This window comes from Vespa velutina, chromosome 5, assembly GCF_912470025.1.
Source record: "Vespa velutina chromosome 5, iVesVel2.1, whole genome shotgun sequence".
In the NCBI taxonomy this organism is placed as follows: Eukaryota; Metazoa; Arthropoda; class Insecta; order Hymenoptera; family Vespidae; genus Vespa; species Vespa velutina.
This window is the reverse complement of record NC_062192.1, coordinates 1708701-1735162: the sequence shown is the minus strand read 5'-3', so window position 1 is coordinate 1735162 and position 26462 is coordinate 1708701. Positions and strand designations below refer to the sequence as shown.

Below are 26462 nucleotides of genomic sequence, written 5' to 3'. Positions count from 1 at the left end.
CAGGCCCCACCCGTGGGTCCCACCCGAGATAAATAAAGGATAATCAATGAGAGTATATAAGAATAAATAGAAATGACAGTGGACATAAAAGAGAGATAGAAAAATTTCCTTTTCGTTTTTCTGAGAATTTATTATACAATAAATTTCTGCTATATTTCTCCTTTTGAAGTATTATTAGCAATATAAAATGGAAAACTATTAATGTTCAGTTGGAATTAGATTAAAAAGATATTGGAAAAATAAAAAAATATGCAGCCATTCGCTCAGTAATACTTGCGTTAAAGAACTTATAATTAGTGTATGCAAGTAATACCGACCCAGGTCTCACTACGTGGAAGTTGCTGCATGCGGAGACCCACGGACTGACGGTGACTCTACTCTAAAATCCGCGTTCCGCGATACCGATCCGCGATACCTTTCCGCTTCAATGCACTGGCTTCTTAACTAACAGGGTATGCGTAGCTTAGCTACAGCACACCTCTTACAGATAGCTCCACCATTTGCACCGTCCGCTTCAGACATAACGGATTATTAAGCACATCTGAATTCATGCTTTCCGGATTTCGAACAAACAAAGCGCACTCCTTAGAAATACTAATCGCGTCGCGACACTCACGTGTGTGTTATAATTACGTAGATTCTACTGTTAAGCCGAAGTTCGCGAAGTACCCCCATCGAAATTATCGAGCAAATCAAACGAAGTCCACGGTAGGACCTTTAATCGCGCCCGAACACCCACGCGAGTGTTAGAAAAACGATGACTCTACTCTAAATTCGCGTTTTCGATTCGAACAATCAAACGAATTATAATCGCGCCCGAGAACACTCACGCCTGTGCCCGCCGACACGCGCGCCAGTGTTCTTCCTATCCTTCCCGTATTCGCGCGTAAAAATCGATGATGAATCTCGCCATGCGACGAATCATCCGGCCGCTGATGAACCTATCCCTCGATGACCTATACTGTAAAAGAAAAAGATAAAGAGGAAATAAAAGAACAAAAAAATATATGAGATAAAATAATATATATATACATATATAAAATACAAATAGAACATAAAAATATATAAATAGATAAGAGACCTAGAAAAAGAAACGGAAAGAGAAGCAGCATGTACCATTCCATGGGTCCTACCTGAAACATATAAATCATAATTAATAAGAATATATTAAAAACATAATTAAAACCGTAATTAAAAACATAAATAAATACATAATTAGAAATATAAATAAAAACATAATTAAAAGCATAATTAAACACATAATTAAAAACATAATTAAAAAGAAACATCATAAATAAATATTAAGAAAACATAATTGAAAAAGAAAAATATGAGATAGAAAAGAGAGCCGGAAAAAGAAAAGAGAGCCCCAGAAAGAGAAGAATTGAAAGCCCAAAAAAGATAAGACAAGAGAAACAGTTCTATATGATGCTGAGACAGCAACCCGCACAGAAGCCCTCACCCACAGGCCCCTCCCGTGGGTCCCACCCGAGATATATAAATGATATCTAATGAGAGTAAATAAGAATAAATAGAAATGACAGTGGACATAAAAGAGAGATAGAAAAATTTCCTTTTCGTTTTTCCGAAAAAATTATTGTACAATAGATTTCTGCCATATTTCTTCTTTTGAAGTATTATTAGCTATATAAAGGGGAAAAATATTAATGTTCAGTTGGAATTAGATTAAAAAGATATTGGAAAAATAAAAAAATATGCAGCCATTCGCTCAGTAATACTTGCGTTAAAGAACTTATAATTAGTGTATGCAAGTAATACCGACCCAGGTCTCACTACGTGGAAGTTGCTGCAAATGGAGACCCACGGGCTAACGGTGATTCTAATTTACTCTAAAATTCGCGTTCCGCGATACCGATCCCTTATGCCTTCCGCTTCGGATATCTAGGGCGACTTAGCTAACAGGAGGTATATAGCCTTAGCTACAGGGACCCCACTTACAGAGAGCTTTACCGTTCGACACACTCGCCTCGGGCATAACGGATTATTATGCACATCTGAATTCGTGCTTCCGGATTTCGAACAATCAAAGCGCATTAATCGCGTTCGCGACACTCACGTGTGTTATGATTACGTAGATTCTACTGTTAAATTCAAATTCGCGAAGTAATCTAATAGAAATGTTGAAGAAATAAAACGAAGTCCTCGGTAGGATCTTCAATCGCGCACGCGAACATTTACGTGTGTGTTAAAATAACGGTGACTCTAAGTTGAAATCCGGAGTGACATGAGTTAACCGGTATTATGATTCTCGATGATATTTGATCGAGGGATTTTCCCTCGCTTACAAATAACATGATCGTCATAATGTCGATCAGCTACATGTACTGCACTACTAGGTGACACCGTTCGCGCACCCCAAATTTCAACACTAAACGGAAGTCCATGATAGGACTTGTAATCGCGCCCGGACACCCACGCAAGTGTTCGCAAAACGGTGACTCTACTCTAAATAAACTAATCGAATATTCGAGCAAACAAAACGAAGTCCCCGGTAGGACTTTTAATCGCGCACGCGAACACTCACGTGAGTGTTAGAATAACGGTGACTCTAAGTTGAAATCCAAAGTGACATAAGTTAACCGGTATTTTGACTTTCGATGTTATTTGGTCGAGGGATTTTCCCCCGCTTACAAATAAGAGGATCGTCATAACATCGGCTAACTACATGTACAGCACTACAAGGCAAGCCGTTCGCGCACCCCGAATTTCAACACTAAACGGAAGTCCATGATAGGACTTTTAATCGCGCCCGGACACCCACGCAAGTGTTCGGGAAACGGTGACTCTACTCTAAAAAAACGCGTTCGCGAGGTAATCTAATCGAATATTCGAGCAAATATAAACGAAGTCCCCGGTGGGACTTTTAAGTCGCGCCCGCGTTCATTCACGTGAGTTTTAGAAAAACGGTGACTCTACTCTAAATCCGCGTTTTCGATACGAGCTATCAAACGAAGTTTATTCGCGCCCGAGAACACTCACGCTTGTGCACGCCGACACGCACGCCAGTGTTCTTCCTATCCTTCCCGTAATCGCGCGTAAAAATCGATGATGAATCGGTGATCCAGACCGGAGAAAACGAAGAAACGGAGAAAATATGAGAAAGAAAAGAAAAGATAGACGAGATCCTCGCGCACATCACAATATTGCTCGATGATCCCTGAAAAATAAGAACAGAAAGATACAAAATATGAGATATAAAAGATGAGATCTAGAGAAAGAAAAGCAATCAATAAAAGCAATAGTAGCCAGCATAGAAGCCTATACCCATGGATTTTTAATCGCGAGTGTTAGAAAAACGGTAACTGTACTCCAAAAATCGCATTCGCGAGATAAATCGAATTTACTTACATGTAAAACGAAGTCCCCCATAACACTTTTATCCACACCGTGAACATTCACGCCTGTGCCCGCCGACGTTCTTCCTATTCTTCTCGTATTCGCGTGTAAAAATCGATGATGATTCGAGCCATGCAACGATGTTTCCGACCGTAGATGAATCCATTCCTCGATGATCTATACTGGAAAAGAAGAAGCTAAGGAGAAAATAAGATAAAGAAAGAAAATATATAAAATAGAACATAATTAAAAAGAAATAACATAATTAAAGTCTGAAAAGGCATAATAAAAAGAAATAACATGTTAATAAAATAATAAAAGACATAAATACATAATTAGAAAGAAATAACATAATTAAATTCTGAAAAGACATAATAAAAAGAAATAACATATTAATAACATAATTAAAAATATAATTAAAAACATAATTAAAGAAGAAAAATATGAGTAATATAAAAGAGAGCTGCTGAAAGATAAGAAAATAGGAGTAGTTATGCATGCTGCTGAAACAACAGTCCGTTTCATCTCATGGGTCCTACCTAATGCTTAAAAATTAAAATTAATAATAATATATTAATAACAAACCTAAAAACATAAAAACATAATTAAAAAGAAATAACATAAATAAATATTAAAAAAACATAATTAAAATGAAATAATAAAATAAAAATCTGAAAAGCCATAATAAAAAGAAATAACATGTTAATAAAATAATTAAAAACCTAAATACATAATTAAAAAAAAATAACATAATTAAATTCTGAAAAGACATAATGAAAAGAAATAACATATTAATAACGTAATTAAAAACATAATTAAAGAAGAAAAATATTAGATAGAAAAGAAAGCTGCAGAAAGATAAGAAAATACAAGCAGCTCTAGACGATGCTGAGACAGCAACCCGCACAGAGGCCCACACCCATGACCCCATCACATGGGTCCCACCCGAGACTATAAATCATAATTAATAAGAATATATTAATGACAAAATTAAAAACATAATTAAAAACGAAAAATATAAGATAGAAAAGAGAGCCGGAAAAAAAAGAAAAGAGTGCCCCAAAAAGAGAAGAAAGTGTAGTTTTACACGATGCTGTGACAGCAACCCGCACAGAGGCCCTCACCCATGGGCCCCACCCATGGGTCCCACCCGAGATATATAAAGGATAATTAATGAGAGTAAATAAGAATAAATAGAAATGACAACGGACATAAAAGTGTGATAGATAAATTTCCTTTTCGTTTCTGTTAGAAATAATTGTACAATAAATTCTGTTATACTTCTTCTTTCGAAGTATTATTAGCTATATAAAATGAAAATATGTTAATGATTAGTTGGAACTATTTTGAAAAGATATTGGAAAAGTAATACAGTATGCAGCCATTCGCTCGATAATACTAGCATTGTAATATTTACAATTCGACTTTGCAAGTATTAACGACCCAGGTCTCACTACGTGGAAGTTGCTGCATGCGGAGACCCACGGACTGACGGTGACTCTACTCTAAAATCCGCGTTCCGCGATACCGATCCGCGATACCTTTCCGCTTCAATGCACTGGCTTCTTAACTAACAGGGTATGCGTAGCTTAGCTACAGCACACCTCTTACAGATAGCTCCACCATTTGCACCGTCCGCTTCAGACATAACGGATTATTAAGCACATCCGAATTCGTGCTTTCCGAATTTCGAACAAACAAAGCGCACTCCTTAGAAATACTAATCGCGTCGCGACACTCACGTGTGTGTTATAATTACGTAGATTCTACTGTTAAGCCGAAGTTCGCGAAGTACCCCCATCGAAATTATCGAGCAAATCAAACGAAGTCCACGGTAGGACCTTTAATCGCGCCCGAACACCCACGCGAGTGTTAGAAAAACGATGACTCTACTCTAAATTCGCGTTTTCGATTCGAACAATCAAACGAATTATAATCGCGCCCGAGAACACTCACGCCTGTGCCCGCCGACACGCGCGCCAGTGTTCTTCCTATCCTTCCCGTATTCGCGCGTAAAAATCGATGATGAATCCTCCCATGCGATGTATCATTCGGCCGCTGATGAACCTATCCCTCGATGACCTATACTGTAAAAGAAAAAGATAAAGAGGAAATAAAAGAACAAAAAAATATATAAAACAGAATAATATATATGTACATATATAAAATACAAATAGAAAATAAATATATATAAATAGATGAGACCTAGAAAAAGAAACAAGAGATGCAGCATTATAAATCATAATCAAAAACATAATCAAAAACATAATTAAACACATAATTAAACACATAATTAAATATATAATTAGAAAGAAACAACATAAATAAATATTAAAAATACATAAATAACATATTAATAACATAATTGAAAACATAATTAAAAATGAAAAATATGAGATAGAAACGAGAGCCGGATATAAAAAAGAGAGCCCAGAGAAAGAGAAGAATAGAGAGCCCCAAAAAGATAAGACAAGAGAAACATTTCTATATGATGCTGAGACAGCAACCCGCACAGAAGCCCTCCCCCACAGGCCCCACCCGTGGGTCCCACCCGAGATATTTAAAGGATAATTAATGAGAGTAAATAAGAATAAATAGAAATGACAACGGACATAAAAGTGTGATAGATAAATTTCCTTCTCGTTTCTGTAAGAAATTATTGTACAATATATTCTGTTATATTTCTTCTTTCAAGGTATTATTAGCTATATAAAATAGAAATATGTTAATGTTTAGTCGGAATTAGATTAAACAAATTATGGAAAAGTAATACAATATGCAGCCATTCGCTCGATAATACTTGTATTATAAGATTTATAATTAGACTTTGAAAGTATTAACGACCCAGGTCTCACTACGTGGAAGTTGCTGCAGGTGGAGACCCACGAGCTAACGGTGACTCTAGTTTACTCTAAAATCCGCGTTCCGCGATACGGATCCTTTATGCCTTCCGCTCGGATATCTTGGGCATGGTTCAAAGCTAACAGGAGGTATCTAGCCTTAGCTACAGGGACCCCACTTACAGAAAGCTTTACCGTTCGACACACTCGCCTCGGGCATAACGGATTATTATGCACATCTGAATTCGTGCTTCCGGATTTCGTACAATCAAAGCGCATTAATCGCGTTCACGACACTCACGTGTGTTATGATTACGTAGATTTTACTGTTAAATCCAAATTCGCGAAGTAATCTAATAGAACTTTTGAAGAAATAAAACAAAGTCCCCGGTAGAACTTTTAATCGCGCACGCGAACATTTACGTATGTGTTAGAATAACGGTGACTCTAAGTTGAAATCCGAAGCGCACCCCGAATTTCAACACTAAAACGAAGTCCATGATAGGACTTTTAATCGCGCCCGGACACCCACGCAAATGTTCGGAAAACGGTGACTCTACTATAAATAAACTAATCGAATATTCGAGCAAACAAAACGAAGTCCCCGGTAGGACTTTTAATCGCGCACGCGAACACTCACGTGAGTGTTAGAATAACGGTGACTCTAAGTTGAAATCCAAAGTGACATTAGTTAACCGGTATTTAGACTTCCGATGATATTTGCCGAGGGTTTTTACCCCTTCACACAAATATGAGGATTATCATAATACCAGCTAGTTATGTACAGCACTACAAGGCAAGCCGTTCGCGCACCCCGAATTTCAACACTAAAACGAAGTCCATGATAGGACTTTTAATCGCGCCCGGACACCCACGCAAGTGTTCGGAAAACGGTGACTCTACTCTAAAAAAACGCGTTCGCGAGATAATCTAATCGAATATTCGAGCAAATGAAACGAAGTCCCCGGTAGGACTTTTAAATCGCGCCCGCGTACCTTCACGTGAGTATTAGAAAAACGGTGACTCTACTCTAAATTCGCGTTTTCGATACGAACAATCAAACGAAATATAATCGCGCCCGAGAACACCCACGCTTGTGCACGGTGACACGCGCGCCAGTGTTCTTCCTATCCTTCCCGTATCCGCGCGTAAAAATCGATGATGAATCGAGCCAGGCGATGACGCATTTGACCAGAGGTGAACCTATCCCTTGATGATCTATACTGGAAAAGAAGAAGACAAGGACAAAATAAAAAAAAAAAAAAGAAAAGACATATTGAATATCGTTGCATGTTTACTCGATCATCCCTGAAAAAAAAAAAGATGAATAAGAGAAAGAGAAAAAATATATAAAATAGAAAATAAATGCGTATAAATAGATAAAAGTGCTGGATAATGAAAGAGCTCTGCACGATGCTGAAACAGCTGCCCGCACCATCTCATGGGTCCTACCTAAAACTTATAAATCATAATTAATAAGAATATATTAATAACATAACTGAAAACATAATTAAAAGCATAATTAAAAAGAAACAACATAAATAAATATTAAGAAAACATAATTGAAAAAAAAAACAACCTAAATAAATATTAAGAAAACATAACTGAAAAGAAATAACTTATTAATAACATAACTGAAAACATAATTAAAAAAGAAATATATGAGATAGAAAAGAGAAAAAAAGAAATGCAGTTCTATACGATGCTGAGACAGCAGTCCGCACCTTCTCATGTGTCCTACCTAAAATTTATAAATCATAATTAATAAGAATATATTAATAACATAATTAAAAACATGATTAAACACATAATTAAACACATAAATAAACGCATAATTAAACACATAATTAAACACAAATAAACACATAATTAAACACATAATTAAACACATAATTAAACACAATTAAACACATAATTAAACATATAATTAAAAACATAATTAAAAAGAAACAACATAAATAAATATTATGAAAACATAATTAAATAGAAATAACTTATTAATAACGTAACTGAAAACATAATTAAAAAAGAAAAATATGATATAGAAAAGAGAAAAAAAGATATGCAATTCTATACGATGCTGAGACAGCAACCCGCACAGAGGCACACCCCCATGGCCCATCCCATGGGTCCCACCCGAGACTATAAATCATAATTCATAAGAGTATATTAATGACATAAAAAGTAAGAATAAGAAAAATATGACTTAAAAAAGAGAGCCGCAGAAAGATAAGAGAATAAAAGCAGCTCTACATGATGCTGAGACAGCAACCCGCACAGAGGCCCTCACCCATGGACCCATCCCATAGGTCCCAACCGAGATATATAAAAGATAATTAATGAGAGTAAATTAGAATAAATAGTAATGGCAGTGAAGAGAATTTTCTTTACGTTTCAATTTTAAATCGATAATATATCTATTAATCAATAGTATATAGTAGTACTTGTATATGATCTTTATAACGTTGTTAAGAATAACCTGTTGTTTAAATATTAATTAATTATAATTTACGTACATCGTACATTATTTAAATGTTAAGATAATTTTCTTTATTAATTATTCCTTTCCTTGTTGTCGATATCCACGACCTGGAAATAGCTGAAAAGAAATAAGGAAAGAAAAAATTATATATACGTATGAATATTTATTATACGAATAATAAAATTATGAATTTAATTTAATTAAACATAATAAAAATAAAAGATTAATTAACAAAAAAGAAATAGAATATGCAGAACACTGACCTAAAGAAATATTATTCTCTCTGAAAGAAATATTAGAATATTTATTACTCGATAATATATGATAATACATGTATATGATATTTATAACGTTGCTAAGAAAAACCTATTGTTTAAATATTAATTATTTATAATTTATGTCTATTATATATTGTTTAAATGTTAACAGAATCTTCTTTATTAATTATTCCTTCCCGTGTTCGCGATCTCACGACCTGAAACTAGCTGAAAAAAAATAAGGAAAAAGAAAAGAATATGTATATATATAAATTAATTATACGAACGATAAAATTCTGGATTTAATTTAATTATACTTAACAAAAATAAAAGATTAATTAACAAAAAAAATGAAATATGCTGAATACTGATCTAAATTTAATTAAATCTATTATTTTCTTTTAAAGAAATATTGTATTACTTGTACATTTCATAGATATATGATTTTAATGTAGAACTCGATTTTGGTAAAATAAAATTATGAATTGAATTGAACTTTAAAAAAGAAAAAATGTGCAAAATTTATCAATCGACTTTAACGTAAAATTTAATTTTATTGAACTAGAATCATAAATTCAATTAAGTTTTAAAAAACAGTTTAATATTAAAAAGCCATAAAATATGAAATAATCTTATTCGCGTACGCTGGCAATTTGGGAATATTATTTACGGAAAGTTACTTCGTCTCAGTTTTTTAAATTTACACCCCTACACCCATCACCATAAGAGCATTTTGAGTGACAATATGATAAAATTAAAATACTAACATAGTAAAACTAAGAGCCATTCTCGAAAGTTCTTAGTGAACCTTCGAAAATAACTCAATAGCCTAATAGTTGTCCTCTTGAGCCACATGTTGTCTTCGGTATATAACCTCTTCTTTGCTTCTTGCCTCAACCTAATCGATTATCACTCTAAAACTGTAACGACAAAATTTGATTCCAAATTCCAAGATATGAAAGAAAACCCTAATACAACCCTAACGAATCTGAAAACTTATTATTATCCTTTTGAAAGATACTTTTTCGCAGCGTGGAAGAAATTAGATATTAATTATAAAAAAAATTAGAAATTAGATAATAGTATATTAATTGCTGAAAATCCTGAGCTAAAAATTAATTAATTTATCATTTAGGCTTACGGACTATGTCTCTTTGTTTTTTACCAATCATTCTAATCGATTTTTCTCTTTCAAAACCAATGACTCTATCGAGACTTTTCTTTTATCAATTTAAATTGATTAAATATTTAATTAATAATTATTTAAAAATATAAAGCAAACCCTTGGACGTTCCTTTTTACAAACGAATATTTTAATTATTGTAATAAAATCATCCACAGTTTCGTTTGTAATCCAGAGACTATCCATCGCGAGTGTCTTCTTGCTCGTTCTTTATTAGAACTTATGAATATCGATTCTTTAGTTATTTCAGCGCGAGTAAAATATTTAAAAATGTATTAAAATATTCAAAATCTCAAATAATTATAAACGCATTTGAGCAAGAAGACCCTATCCTGATCTAATAAATAAATGAAAAAATAAGAAACCATTCACCAGTAAATCTCCGAAGAAATTTACTCGTGGTCACACAATGCTCTTCTACTAATTAATTACAACCAATCACTCGTGCCGATTCGGACCTTTCGTCCACGACATGATTTAGTGATTGGAGGGACTTAAAAATTCACTCACTACTTAAGAAGTTCTGCGATGGCTCCAAAACACTCGTTCAGATCGAAATTGAAAGTTGACGATTCGTATGTGGTTGAAAATTAGGTAGGTCGACATCGAAGTTGATCAAAAATCTCTTCAATGATGCACTGACTCTATAGCGCGATAGTTATTTTTTAACGAACGGTCACTGAATTTACATCGCGAAACTCTACTGTCTTTTATAAATAAAGTCTATGCAACTGTTAAAATATTAATAAAGTTTGCGAACAAACACTGACTCTAACGGCTGCATTGCACGCAGACGTTGCAAAAACTTTATCTTTTTAAATCGCGAAACGCGAACGAACGAACACTGCTTCTACTTCGCGATATTCATACCTAAGCGATACAAATATTCGATTACATCGTTGGTTCCCGAGCGATTGCAATGACATTCTGAAACAACAAAATAAAAACAAAATTATTATTATCATCGTTATAATAAGAAACTGTATAAATTATTAAAGAAATGTAAGATATAAAAATATATTTACCTTAATATTCGTTGATACTTCCAGCGAAGACATCCTGAGACACTTTAGATTTTCGTCAAAATACAAAGGAGAAATGATTCGGTAATCGCGATTTAGAATTTTTAATGTTTAAATAAAAGTACTATTGTTTAAATATTACTTTACTCTATCTCGCGTACTTGAAAGATAGTTTCAATAATTATAAAATTAGCGAAAGTATTAAATTTTAAGTTTTCGTGTTTAGAGAAGGAGCCTCGCGATGTGCACAGGTCGATGTGCAAGGGGGAACTAATTCGGAACTGTCAAAGTTTAGAAAAAGCGTGTTTATGTTTATATTACACAAGGCCGACTACTCCGAATTAAAAATTAACAGTAATAGAATTAAATTATTCTAAGTCCGGTGCACGTTTCGTTATTTTTAATGTATAAATCAATGTATTATTGTTTAAATATTACTTTACTCTATCTCGCGTACTTGAATGATTGTTTAAATAATTATAAAATTAGCGAAAGTATTAATTTTTAAGTTTTCGCGTTTAGAGAAGGAGCCTCGCGATGTGCACAGGTCGATGTGCAAGGGAGAACTAATTCGGAACTGTCAAAGTTTAGAGAAAGCGTGTTTATGTTTATATTACACAAGGCCGACTACCCCGAATTGAAAATTAACAGTAATAGAATTAAATTATTCTAAGTCCGGTGCATGTTTCGTTATTTTTAATGTTTAAATAAATGTATTATTGTTTAAATATTACTTTACTCTATCTCGCGTACTTGAATGATTGTTTAAATAATTATAAAATTAGCGAAAGTATTAATTTTTAAGTTTTTGCGTTTAGAGAAGGAGCCTCGCGATGTGCACAGGTCGATGTGCAAGGGAGAACTAATTCGGAACTGTCAAAGTTTAGAGAAAGCGTGTTTATGTTTATATTACACAAGGCCGACTACCCCGAATTGAAAATTAACAGTAATAGAATTAAATTATTCTAAGTCCGGTGCATGTTTCGTTATTTTTAATGTTTAAATAAATGTATTATTGTTTAAATATTACTTTACTCTATCTCGCGTACTTGAATGATTGTTTAAATAATTATAAAATTAGCGAAAGTATTAATTTTTAAGTTTTTGCGTTTAGAGAAGGAGCCTCGCGATGTGCACAGGTCGATGTGCAAGGGAGAACTAATTCGGAACTGTCAAAGTTTAGAGAAAGCGTGTTTATGTTTATATTACACAAGGCCGACTACCCCGAATTGAAAATTAACAGTAATAGAATTAAATTATTCTAAGTCCGGTGCATGTTTCGTTATTTTTAATGTTTAAATAAATGTATTATTGTTTAAATATTACTTTACTCTATCTCGCGTACTTGAATGATTGTTTAAATAATTATAAAATTAGCGAAAGTATTAATTTTTAAGTTTTTGCGTTTAGAGAAGGAGCCTCGCGATGTGCACAGGTCGATGTGCAAGGGAGAACTAATTCGGAACTGTCAAAGTTTAGAGAAAGCGTGTTTATGTTTATATTACACAAGGCCGACTACCCCGAATTGAAAATTAACAGTAATAGAATTAAATTATTCTAAGTCCGGTGCACGTTTCGTTATTTTTAATGTTTAAATAAATGTATTATTGTTTAAATATTACTTTACTCTATCTCGCGTACTTGAATGATTGTTTAAATAATTATAAAATTAGCGAAAGTATTAATTTTTAAGTTTTCGCGTTTAGAGAAGGAGCCTCGCGATGTGCACAGGTCGATGTGCAAGGGAGAACTAATTCGGAACTGTCAAAGTTTAGAGAAAGCGTGTTTATGTTTATATTACACAAGGCCGATTACTCCGAATTAAAAATTAACAGTAATAGAATTAAATTATTCTAATTCCGGTGCACGTTTCGTTATTTTTAATGTTTAAATAAATGTATTATTGTTTAAATATTACTTTACTCTATCTCGCGTACTTGAATGATTGTTTAAATAATTATAAAATTAGCGAAAGTATTAATTTTTAAGTTTTCGCGTTTAGAGAAGGAGCCTCGCGATGTGCACAGGTCGATGTGCAAGGGAGAACTAATTCGGAACTGTCAAAGTTTAGAGAAAGCGTGTTTATGTTTATATTACACAAGGCCGATTACTCCGAATTAAAAATTAACAGTAATAGAATTAAATTATTCTAAGTCCGGTGCACGTTCCGTTATTTTTAATGTATAAATCAATGTATTATTGTTTAAATATTACTTTACTCTATTCCGCGTACTTGAATGATTGTTTAAATAATTATAAAATTAGCGAAAGTATTAATTTTTAAGTTTTCGCGTTTAGAGAAGGAGCCTCGCGATGTGCACAGGTCGATGTGCAAGGGAGAACTAATTCGGAACTGTCAAAGTTTAGAGAAAGCGTGTTTATGTTTATATTACACAAGGCCGATTACTCCGAATTAAAAATTAACAGTAATAGAATTAAATTATTCTAATTCCGGTGCACGTTTCGTTATTTTTAATGTTTAAATAAATGTATTATTGTTTAAATATTTCTTTACTCTATCTCGCGTACTTGAATGATTGTTTAAATAATTATAAAATTAGCGAAAGTATTAATTTTTAAGTTTTCGCGTTTAGAGAAGGAGCCTCGCGATGTGCACAGGTCGATGTGCAAGGGAGAACTAATTCGGAACTGTCAAAGTTTAGAGAAAGCGTGTTTATGTTTATATTACACAAGGCCGATTACTCCGAATTAAAAATTAACAGTAATAGAATTAAATTATTCTAATTCCGGTGCACGTTTCGTTATTTTTAATGTTTAAATCAATGTATTATTGTTTAAATATTACTTTACTCTATCTCGCGTACTTGAATGATTGTTTAAATAATTATAAAATTAGCGAAAGTATTAATTTTTAAGTTTTCGCACTTAGAGAAGGAGCCTCACGATGTGCACAGGTCGATGTGCAAGGGAGAACTAATTCGGAACTGTCAAAGTTTAGAGAAAGCGTGTTTATGTTTATATTACACAAGGCCGATTACTCCGAATTAAAAATTAACAGTAATAGAATTAAATTATTCTAAGTCCGGTGCATATTTCGTTATTTTTAATGTTTAAATATTGTATTATTGTTTAAATATTACTTTACTCTAGCCCACGTACTTGAAAGAATGTTTAAATAATTATAAAATTAGCAAAAGTATTAATTTTTAAGTTTTCGTGTTTAGAGAAGGAGCCTCGCGATGTGCACAGGTCGATGTGCAAGGGAGAACTAATTCGGAACTGTCAAAGTTTAGAGAAAGCGTGTTTATGTTTATATTACACAAGGCCGATTACTCCGAATTAAAAATTAACAGTAATAGAATTAAATTATTCTAAGTCCGGTGCATATTTCGTTATTTTTAATGTATAAATCAATGTATTATTGTTTAAATATTACTTTACTCTATTCCGCGTACTTGAATGATTGTTTAAATAATTATAAAATTAGCAAAAGTATTAATTTTTAAGTTTTGCGTTTATAGAAGGAGACTCGCGATGTTCACACGTCGGACTGCAAGTGAGTACTAATTTACTAATTATCAAAGTTAAGAAAAGATGAGTTTATGTTTTCTATTATATAAGGTGAACAATTTTTAAATATTGGAATTTCATATTAATATTATCTTTAATTTTTCGCGCGTTTCCACTTTTTTAATGTTTAAATGAATGTACTATTGTTTAAATATTAGTCTACCGTACTATGTGTACATTAAATATTGTAAAAATAATTGAAAAGTTATCGAAAATATTATATTATAAGTTTTCGCGTTTAGAAAGAGTGAGTTTAGATGTGCACACTTCTGAGTGCAAAATAAAACTAACTCGATAATTTCCAGAGTTAATAGATAGACTGTGTATGTTTATATTACGCAAGGCCAACAACCTCGAGATTAAAATTTAAAGCACTGAAATTTTACATTAAAATTATCTTAATTTTCTCGCTCTTTAGGATCTTTATAATGTTTAAGGAAATATTCCATTGTTTAAATATTAGTTTATTGTACTACGTGTACATTAAAGATTGTTTAAATGATTATAAAATTATCGAAATTATTAATTTATAACTTTACGCCTTTAGAAAATGAGAATCTCGATGTGTACACGTCGAAGTGCAAGAGAGAGTTAACTCGGGTACTATCGAAGTTAAGAAAAAGCGTGTTTATGTTTATATTACGCAAGGCCAACTACTCCAAGATGAAAATTTTAAGTATCGAAATATTAATTTAAAATTATTCTAAGTCCCACGCGCCTTATCGTATTTTTAATGTTTGTATAAATGAACTATTGTTTAAATATTACTCTATTCTATTCCGCTGTATATTAAAGATTGTTCAAATAATTAAAAAATTAATTTGTAAGGCTGTAATCAGAATTATTTATAGTGTAGTGTCGCCATCTGGCGAAAAGTTCAAATAAGTATTCTCGAGAATTGTCCACCAATCACATGTGTTTAAAAACAAAATACGATTGGCTATTGTATATAACTGATCATAGATTCTGTTTGATATTTGCTCGTTGCGTGTATAACGCGATCAGCTGATAGCATATGTTACACGGTTATAATCTTGAATACTACTTTGTTATAAATTAGTTTAATTATTACTTGTATAGTTTATTAAGAATGTAAAAATATGGCCGATTTTTAATATATGTGAATTAAAATATGTAAATGGTCAACGATTATTATAGACTTCATAAATGATATGTTTTTTTAACAATACTTTATAAAAAATTTTAATTATTAACAAAATGACAGATGAACGAAATTTTCGATCTTCTTATTATGAGAAGGTAAACGAATATAAACTTTTATAATTAACTTATTTTGTTTAATATATGTCATTAAATAATTTTAGTTTCTCACTTTTGCAATTGTTGAATATTAACTTTCACTTAAAACATATAATCTAATATTCTTTCTACATTTTAGGTAGGATTTCGCAGTGTGGAAGAAAAAAAGTCATTGGAGATATTGTTAAAAGAACATCCATTTGATAAAATGAAACTCAAACAGTTCTGTTTAAGATTCACTGTCCCTGCTATGTATAGAAATTTAATATGGAAAATATTACTTGACGTTATACCTGTTTATATAGAAAGCCATGAATTTATAATGAAACAACGTAAAGCAGAATTTGAAGATTTGCAGAAAGCACTCAAAGTAACAAAGTTTATGGAATACAATGCAAAACCACATTTAATGCTTCTTACAATGTGGCTTTTACGAACAAGACGAACAAAAATAGATATGAGTACTCAATTGGAATCATCTTTATATAGGTTAGCGGTATTTATTATAATATATATATAAAAATATAATATACGTAAAAGCAATTTGCTAAACATATTCTAACTATTGTACAAATGCAATGTACAATTTAGATTACATTTGTATTAGGGCAATGAGCAGAATGGCCGAGGCGCTCTGGCATATAATAGATACGGATTCTGGACAAGATAAATTAGTAGATGTATATTGGATACTATGTGGACTTTTGAATCAGGTACAAAAATTTCATGCAGAAGTTGGTAGATTACAAGAATGTACATGTACATTATTAGAAAGAGAAGATCCAGAATTATCTAAGCATCTGGCCAGAATTGAAGCTCTTCATAATCTTCCATTTGATATGTGGTTTTACTCGTGTTTTGCAGGCACAATATGTAATGGATCAATAGCCAAGTATATATATTATAATTTATAATAAAATGTTAATCAAATAAGTGGAAGAATGATTACAATATACATTATAAAGTTACATAATAAACTGTAATCATAATTATACTATAACAATGCAATGATTGATTTTCTAATTATAGGATATGGGACAAAATAACTGTAGGAGCATATAAAATTTTGGTGTTTGTGGCTGTGATTATGTTAACCACTCTTAGGCGTTTTCTATTGCGCACTGACACTATAGACAGTGTGTTGAATACAATTAATAATGTAAATTAATTATTAAATACAATTATAGTTTATAAATATCGTTTAATAATTATTTAATATATATATTTTTTTTTTAGATAACTGAAAAAACGTCTGAATTAATAGTAAATAAAGCAATAGAATCTTGGCAGCAAAGTGGTTCTACACTAACATCTATTTCACAAAATACAGTGAATATAACACAGAGTACATAATATGAGGAACTATATTCTACAAATCTGTAAAACATGAGAAAATAATTTAAAAAAAAATAATAATAAAAAAAAAGAGAGAAAAACCATGAAAAAAGAGCTATTCTCTTAGGCATACCTTCTTTTATCTTAAAAATATTTACTTTTTTTTATTAGCGCACCCATCATACATTGTACATATACAATTACTTAACTCAGCAAAGAGTCAAGCCATGACATTAGTACCTACTTATATTTAACATTATATTCTTTCTATTCATCTCATGATGTTTTGCTGTATGATACAATTGTATATATGTACTCCAGTGAATAAGAGCATGTTACTAAAGGATTTCTAGGAATTAACACAACAACAGTGTACATTTGTGTCTGTACTATTTATACTTGCATTCTCCAAGAAATCTGCTGCTCAATTTTAATATTAATATAGAACAATTTTATATTTTGCAAAAGCTTTCCTTATATATATATATATATATTTTGTATATATATATATATATATATATATATATATATATATATATTTTGTGTATATATATATATACAAAATTTTGTATATATATATATATATACAAAATTAATTTTCATCTAAATAACGAAAAAAAGGAAAAAGAAATTGTATAATAGACTACTCCAATTTGTTTCATTACTTTGTCAATAGTAATTTCAAAACTTTTTAACTCAACTCTGAAACAGTCATTAAATGGAACATTATTAAATTAGAAAACAGAAAAATTCTTGGAGAAAGTTGAGATCATATAAAAGTGTATGTCTTACTGGCATATCCAACATTTTCTGCAGAAATATATTGTTTTCTTATCTATATCCACCATAGTTTCCAAAACAATTTTCTTTTATTTCTCATTCTTTGGCATTAAAAGACCAAATGTCTTTCTTTTTATTCTTATTGTTAGTTTATTTCTTTTAATAATGGCATTAGCAATCTGATGCAAGCCAGGCAAGAATGATATATGCAACCAATTGAAAGTGTTATATTCCAAGTACTTAAAGTAAAATATTGTTTGAAATAATACAACTTCGATAAATTTTATATATACAGATATGAATTGAAAATTCATGTTCATTATCATAAATTATCTAAAAATAATTTCATCTAATGATTTAATTTGTTATTGAAAATCTTAAGAAACACAAAATATTTGAATTTAACAGAGCCATTCACAATTTGAGACAGTGTACAGATAAAGTATTCTACCAATACATTCCTGAATGCTGATGATATAATACTAAATTTATATATGATCAACGCTTTGGTCATATTAAAAGTTTTTAATTAAAAATAGGGCTAGACAATAATGTTTTATCAGAATTTCTTTAATTTTTCTTGTTGCCTTAGGATGACAAAATTTATATAAATTGTGTTATATTCATTAAGGCCTTTTCATTCATGCTGACAATTTATAATCACTAAATGATAGATATTTTGTGCAGAAAAAAAAGTAGTTCACACATTCTGTAAAATGCTTTAAATTAAGTTATCATCGTGTATAAATTAATTAAAAAGACAGAAGTGCGCAACTACTCCTACTTGATAATGAACACTATGATAGAATTACCTATGTTCATAATAAAACAATAAAATATTACACAACATACCTCTTAACTTTGGTGAAATTTACGCATTTTAAATATTGTAGCTATGACAACAATAGAAGAGAAAACGTTTATGTATTCAAAAATATAATTTCTAATGGGGTAAAAGTATTCAAGGTTTCAAAGTTTTCTACAATATAAAGCAGTGACTTTCTATTATGAATATACTGCATATTTATTATCAGGAATGTGTGAGTATCATGAAAGAAATAAATGAAACTTTTTACCATTTTCATCCTAATGTTTTTGCATGATTAATGGATGTTCTCATAGACATTACAATGTAATGTATATCCGCAAAGTGTATTATCATATAGCGATTAGCTAATAAAAATTAAATTTGCATGTTTTCCTTTTTGTATTAGATATTAAATCAATAAAAGGGTACTCAAATAAAGGATATGACACAACTTAGAAGTCTATTAAAAATACTGTCATTTTTCTTGCCATTTTGTGCTGCATTGCTATTGGCAAGCTACGCAAACTAGTGATCAATGATTGTTGTCTCAAAATTGCTGACTTCTAATATAATATAATTCAATTCAAGAATTGTTAAAAGAACAGAGCAACTTGATTTTTTTCTTCATTTTCTTTTTTCTTTTTTTTTTTTTTCTTTTTATATATATATATAACAAAACTCTGTTCCAAATAGGGCTGTATCTGCTTTGAAGAAGAACCCTTTCTTAGTCACACAAGCACTGCTTGTGGAAATTACAACCTAAACATTAAGTTGATTGATAGTCCTAAAATCAAGCTTAGTTAATGACTTAAAGAAATAGTATAATACATTATAGACAAATCTATTACAATCTCTTTGAAGTTGGTGCACTTTACACCGGTGACCACTTCACTGATTAATGTTTCGTCATTTTGTGAGAATACATATCTTGCCCATGAACAATAACTGTCTTTGAATTTATCAGCAGCTATAGTGCAGCAGAGTTGCAATTGTCGACTAGTGGTGATAGTGGTCCTACCTTTCCTCTTCCACTTCCCATCCTATCTGGCTCATAATGAACGTCCAAGGATAAACCTGTAAAAAATATTTTATTGATTTAAAATAAATCTTTTCGAATATAAAATGAAACATTTTTATCTGTAATTAATATATTTTATCGATAATATGAACGCGCGCGCGTACGTGTGTACAGTCATATATATTACATATTTTAAAAGTAATTATTTCTAAGCAATGAAAAATATATACTTAATTAAATATTATTGCAGTTATTAATATTAGCAAATATATATTACTTTCAATGTAAAACCCTGAAGCAATGACTTCCAAATAAACCCACCACCAAACACATTTGTTTTTTAGTGTATGTGGCAACCTGTAACGTACATTTCTGATATGCGTATTTACCGGAGGGCCTCCGGGAGGTGGATGGATGATGTAATGCTCCTGTTGCCATTGTGGTAGTTTCAGGGATGAATGCAGCAACCAGCAATGCACAAATCACTAGTAATGCGCCAAATACAAATGGCGGACCTGGTACAAGCTGAAAAAAATATTTTTTAATTTTGTCTCCAATAAATATTGTATCATAATTATTGTATGCCAACTAGATATATATATATATATATATATAACATTAATACAATATGATATATCAATACTTTATAACTTATCAAGAAGTACCTGGGGCATAATATCAAGGTGTTGTGTGGCAGTTCCCGTTCTGTTATTCTCATCCAAAAGAGATGGTTTTAAGGGGAGAGAGGGTGTATCGTCATTGAGATCAACATGAAAAAGATAGAATATTACACCAAACATTGCAGGTCCCAAACCATTACAGAGACCACGCATTCCAGTCACCATTCCTTGTACCAAACCCTGCTTATCGGCATCCGAGTGCATAGATACAAATGCAGAAATTGCAGGATATGTGATACTTGACACAGATGCTAGAGCTCCTGCTGCCCACATCATCCTTGAAATTGCAATCAATTTATACAATAATTTATATTTATAACCGTAAATCCTTTAAAAATTAATCCATATAAAGTAATGATATGTTCCAGGAAATATAATTAATTACGAAAATAACTATAAAAGTGACATTACCATGTTTGTGAACCGAAGCCATACCACATGAGTTGTAACATCTCAAACAAAAGGCCCAACATTATAGTATGTTTACTACCAAGGGTTCTCATTAAAGGTCCTAGTATTATTTGAGCCCCCACACTTAATATTCCAACCACAGCGATAAACCATGCCACCATAGCAGCAGAAAATCCCATAGCCAATTTTAAGTAGACAAAAATACAGCTATATTGACCTGCCTCAGGAAGATAACTCAGGAACACAGTGACGCACAGCATCAAAATTGTATGATCTTTTCCAACCTGATATAATAAAAAAATACCACAATGATTAATAATAATAATTATAAATGTGACATAATACTAAAAATAATAATAGAAATTTCTAATAATAGAAATTCTAATATGCTGCCAAGTTTCTTAGACATTTATTACCTTTCCTAAGGCTGCAAAAGGATCAGCTTGCTCCCAAGATATGGGTGCTGGTGGTCTTGCTTTTTCAGGTAAACTTTCAGGTACAGCTACTAATATGAAAAAAACATCTAAGACTGCAATTGCTGTTGCTAATGCAACTGCCAAATTTTCTCCATATTTTGTCATGGTATAAGCTCCTAAAGCTGGGCTAATTACCATACTAGCAGCAAAAGTTGCAGAAACCTATAACGATTAAATTAATTTATGAAGATGTAGTTAAAAAGATATTCTTGGCTTTTAAAAAAATGTGATATAAAAAAAAAATAGTACTTACTAAACCATATGCCAATGATCTTTGATTTTCTTCTGTAACATCGGCAACATATGCGAATACTACAGAAAAAGTACAAGCAAAAACACCGCTTATTGAAATCATAGCAAAAAACCACCATGTGTTTATGCTCATTAGTGGAATTGGTGCACAGGTGAAGGCCACTGTGATAAGTAAGAAAAATTTTCGACCCCACACATCTGATAAAGCACCAATTAATGGTGCCGAAAGGAAAGATAAAATCCCTTTGATGCCCATTATTAAACCATTCATGAGGAACGTATGATCCGGAAATGTTTCATTTAATACAGAAATGATTGGCATGGTTAATAAACCCCATGCAAAAAATTCCAAAAATATTACAACCAATGCATGATATACGCTTGCCTCTCCTACTCCAGAACTCTGTGAAATAAAAGAATATATAATATTATTAAATAGCAATAATTTATTATCAGCTATAGAATTAGAAATAATGGAATTATAAATCGTAAAATGAAACCTTAAGGTGCCTGTAGCATTGCTGGACAAATGTAAGAGGAGGTGTAAATTTTGCAATAGCATGTTCTTGACTATTGTGAATATCAGAACAGGAAGGGCCCAAGCCCTCTGCTCCCCCTTTTGCCCCAGGGGGCATGACCCCTAAGAATTATTACTATACGTATTTTTTCTCATACTTAATTATTTACTTGATCATTTTATCTTTCGTGGAAATCCATATAATACAAATATTTGTTTGCATCTCATAAATCTTTGACTTAACTTGAAAAAATTACGCGCTCAACCTTTTGTAGACTAAAATCTTAAAAATGTATCTTTGTCTATATATTTTTTCTCATACTTTTGTTTAATCACACTTTTATTCGTTAAGATCATGTTATGAATATAATTTTATTGCATTATCTTTGAATATAAATTACACCGAATAATAATACCACATCGGATATATTTATTTATAAGTACATTTATATATGTGCACGCACTTTTCTTAAGCAATTTGTGTGATCAATTTTCACAGTCTTCTTTGACCAAATATTCAGATCATATAAAGTTTATCTTTCCTTTCTTACGTTTATTTTATATAACTGATTAAGTCAAGCACCATGTTCTTTGTGCTAATTTATTTTGTATCTTAAGTAATTATATTACATTTAAGAAGTAAATTTCATTATTGATGGAGTTAACTTATTTCTTAATATATATCACAAGCATTATAAGTGCAAATGAGTATTCTTTGCAAGTTTTTTGTACAACCTTTAAAAAGGAACATCACTTCACATCAGTGCCACGAAGAACGCTAATTCTTTCCAGAAATGAAGCAAAAGGATATATCTAAAAGGATGGCTATCTTTAGCTTTTTCACTTATCTATGAATGCCAGAATTTATTTCTGTGACCGCTTAAGAAGCATCAAAAATTACTTGATCGGCAGTGCAACGCACATTTCAACTCATTTATCTTTATCTTTGTGAAATTTTATTCTTATAATTTTGAATTTTTTTTTATGATCCCTCAAATTGGAACGATAAATCATCTGCTCGTACACATTTTTATAATATTTCCTGCTTTTTCGTATATGATAATCACACTCAATAAGGAATAAACTTTCATATAAATACCAGAGATCCTTCTTATACAATAGTACATAGCTTGCTGATAAAAATTTTTTTAAAGCCTGCCAATAATTATCCTGCGTAGTATTCCCTTTTACAAATTTTTTTCGCAATTTGTATCGTTTAATCTTAGGACACGATATAATTCGATAATACGATACATCGGTGAATATTTCAAAATTCAGGGCAAATTTCCGAATTGGCATGAAATATCTTAATGTTCCGATATCTTTTGACAGGTGAACCTCTGCAGCCTTGACTTCGGAACTCACGGTCGAGGCGTGACGTCATGCGGTTCCGCAATCGCGACAATTAATGTCCGATATAGGATTACACGATGTCCGTTTACGAAAATTGAATTTCCGAGAATATCAAAAATATTCAACGATTGACGTATCTCTTTAGAAATCGTAACACGCATATCGAAGACCAATTTTTACGTCGGGTGGAGGCATACTCCATTTCGTTCCCTAACGTCTTTCAAAGTCCCGTACATTAATCGATACAATTTCCATTAAATTACATACGATCACATATTTCAAAAGAAATTTTCTAAGTTTGGTATTTAACAAATTTTCCTTATTTTGATTATGATTATATGAAAATATCCGCGAGAACACAAACCACTGCATTGCAACTCTCTCCCACTGATCCCCACTCTACTACTCTTGTACCATTCTATACTCTATTCATCGTAACAGTTTCGATTCGATATAACTTCAGGAGTATCATAACCACTTCATGGTATTCAATCACTGATTTCGATTACGTACCAAACCATTGCCCTTTACAAAATAAAGTTATTCTCAGTAATCAGGAGAAGTTTATATCTCTCTGTGTCATGTTTTTGATAAATGCACGTTAAAAATTGTACCTGCATACGTGTATGTACGTGGCGATTAGTTGTCACCGATCAATATACACGGAAACTTTATTATACAGAAAGCCGTAGTACGATCGATTTAATAATGTCGAATGGCGACAACTATTCATAATATTTTCTTTTTCTTATATCGTCTTAACTAATCTTTATAACTTTGATACCCTTTCTCTCTCCCTCTCTCTCTCTCTCTCTCTCTCTCTCTCTCTCTTTCTCTCTCTCTCTCTCTCTCTCCCATTCTTCTTTTCTCCCATTTTACATCACACTTTTAACATTTTTATTTTATACGATATTATAATATAAATTATATATTATATTATTGTTTAATTTATTAATTAATTAACGAGATTATACTTTATGTAACATATATATATATATATTTTTTTTTTTTTAAGAAATTCATGTCAATAGATTAGAAAAAAATTTCATTGCCATATTGTACTGATTACTTAGTTTATCTAATTTTCCTAATAATACGAATGTCACTCTTAAGTTTTAAAAAATAAAACAAGTTAAAAAGAAAGAGTTAAACTAAAAAAAAAAAACAAACAAACAAACAAATCTATTTAAATAATATTATAGATGAAAACTTTAAGGGAAATAAAAAAAGAACTAAAACCCTTAAGATCAGATGCTTCAACAGGATTGGAAAAGAAGCATGATGTAGCTTTGTTTACTAATGTTCTTTACTGTACCATCCTTATCTTATAATTAAAAGAAAACAGTACTGTAGAAATATATCATACAAATGAAAGAAGAATATGTCTTTTGAAGAGATATGATAATGTTCTTAACAATATTTATATACCATTACAAGATCAATCAAAAAAGAAATAAATACTCCATGTATAATGTGATATAATGAAATCAATAGAAAAATAACAACTTCTTTGTTACTATATAAAAGAAAAAGATAAAATAAACAAAGGAAATATAATCTTCATAAGTAAGTTGTGTTTATAAATATCACAAAATGTTTTACTGTTTCTTTTGAAAATAAATGAATTTCAAATGTATAATAATATTGTGTTAAACTAAAGATTGTTAAACATATTTGAAAAGAGAAAATATTCTATATAATAATTATAAATTGTACGTAAAATAGTAAACATAGACCTTTACATAGACTGTTCGTGCTCATTCTATGATTTCATAATATTCCAGAAGACAATTAAATATAAAATATAGGGGGATCATAGATTACTTTAACCACTTGTGTGCGTTAAAATGTAATTCAATGAAATTTTCAGTACCGTAATGACTCCATCCTTCATGATGGACTTTCGGCTTCGTATGATCATGCCTACGACCTTCTTTGAGACCTTGGCGGGCATATTCATGCACTGCGCGCACAGACTCTTTCGTTTCTTTAATTTCATCAATCCCTACAAAATAGCCTTCACCGTTTGAGTCATTTTACCAATGATTATCGCCTTTGAACTTTGAACACAAAACAAAACTTTCGCTTCAAATTCTTCTCATGACAGTATCCTACATAACACCAAGCCACGAACTACCGTATGCACATACTCGGCGTAGCTCGATGTAGGAACATCCACTTACTAGCGCACAACGGTGGATGCTTTCTATTTGCACGCGGGAAAGCAACACGCGTACTTGTGTTCAAGCCGCATGGCGCTTCTTACAATCGCACGAAATAATATTTATACAATTGGGTCTTATAATGTTAAATATCTTATTGGCTAATTTATTTATTCTTATTTATATTTCGTTCGATCCTATATATACTATAATTTAAATAATCATTTAAAATAATACATTCTATATAATGCCATTGTGAATTACCTTGAAAATTGTACGTACATCTTATTAAAAATTAGTGGTAAAGAGATCTTTACTAAATAATCTTATCTTTTGTATTATTTCCCTAGACATTGCAGCGATCGAATATGCGAATTGGTCAAACCCCCTAGTTAGTTTAGGGAAATTTTATAAACATTCGTACCGTTTCTAATACGTTTATGCAACGTAGATGGCGCAAATATAATCATTGATATTAATTGTAAAATGAAAATCTTCATTTTTGTCTTTTAAAGTGCATTATAAATCGATTTACAGAAGATATATATTTTCTATATATTTTCAAGTATAAATTAAATTGTCTTACATACAACTATAATACAAAATGACATAATACGTCATATTTCAGATCTATCGTATCAATTTTTTAAATCAAATATTTTGTTACACATTTCTGATATAAATAAAATTATACTTAACGCTGCCACATCATTTGAGTATCACATATACGCATGTATC

General features: G+C 31.3%; 2 protein-coding genes across 4 annotated transcripts; one reads left to right on the top strand and one right to left on the bottom strand.

Annotated features, from left to right (window-relative positions):
* The first annotated feature begins 15653 nt into the window (after window positions 1-15653).
* Window positions 15654-17541, top strand: LOC124949539 (TBC1 domain family member 7). Its single transcript, XM_047494767.1, has 5 exons — window positions 15654-15932; window positions 16072-16421; window positions 16540-16824; window positions 16962-17091; window positions 17169-17541. Exons 1-5 carry the CDS (start codon window positions 15891-15893, stop codon window positions 17283-17285), a joined length of 924 nt encoding a protein of 307 aa, XP_047350723.1. The 5' UTR covers window positions 15654-15890; the 3' UTR covers window positions 17286-17541.
* A 713-nt stretch (window positions 17542-18254) lies between these two features.
* LOC124949538 (hippocampus abundant transcript 1 protein) lies at window positions 18255-25769 on the bottom strand. 3 transcript variants are annotated; one of them, XM_047494765.1, is made up of 7 exons: window positions 25436-25769; window positions 21694-22095; window positions 21381-21602; window positions 20965-21248; window positions 20539-20830; window positions 20242-20398; window positions 18255-19929 (listed from the first exon to the last, which is right to left on the bottom strand). In XM_047494765.1, exons 1-7 carry the CDS (start codon window positions 25559-25561, stop codon window positions 19823-19825), a joined length of 1590 nt encoding a protein of 529 aa, XP_047350721.1. In that variant the 5' UTR covers window positions 25562-25769; the 3' UTR covers window positions 18255-19822. The 3 variants fall into 3 exon arrangements, with proteins under 3 accessions (XP_047350721.1, XP_047350720.1, XP_047350722.1); XM_047494764.1 differs by lacking the exon at window positions 25436-25769 and adding an exon at window positions 22193-24365; XM_047494766.1 differs by lacking the exon at window positions 25436-25769 and adding an exon at window positions 22193-24365 and having other exon boundaries at window positions 20263-20398.
* Window positions 25770-26462: the final 693 nt, after the last annotated feature.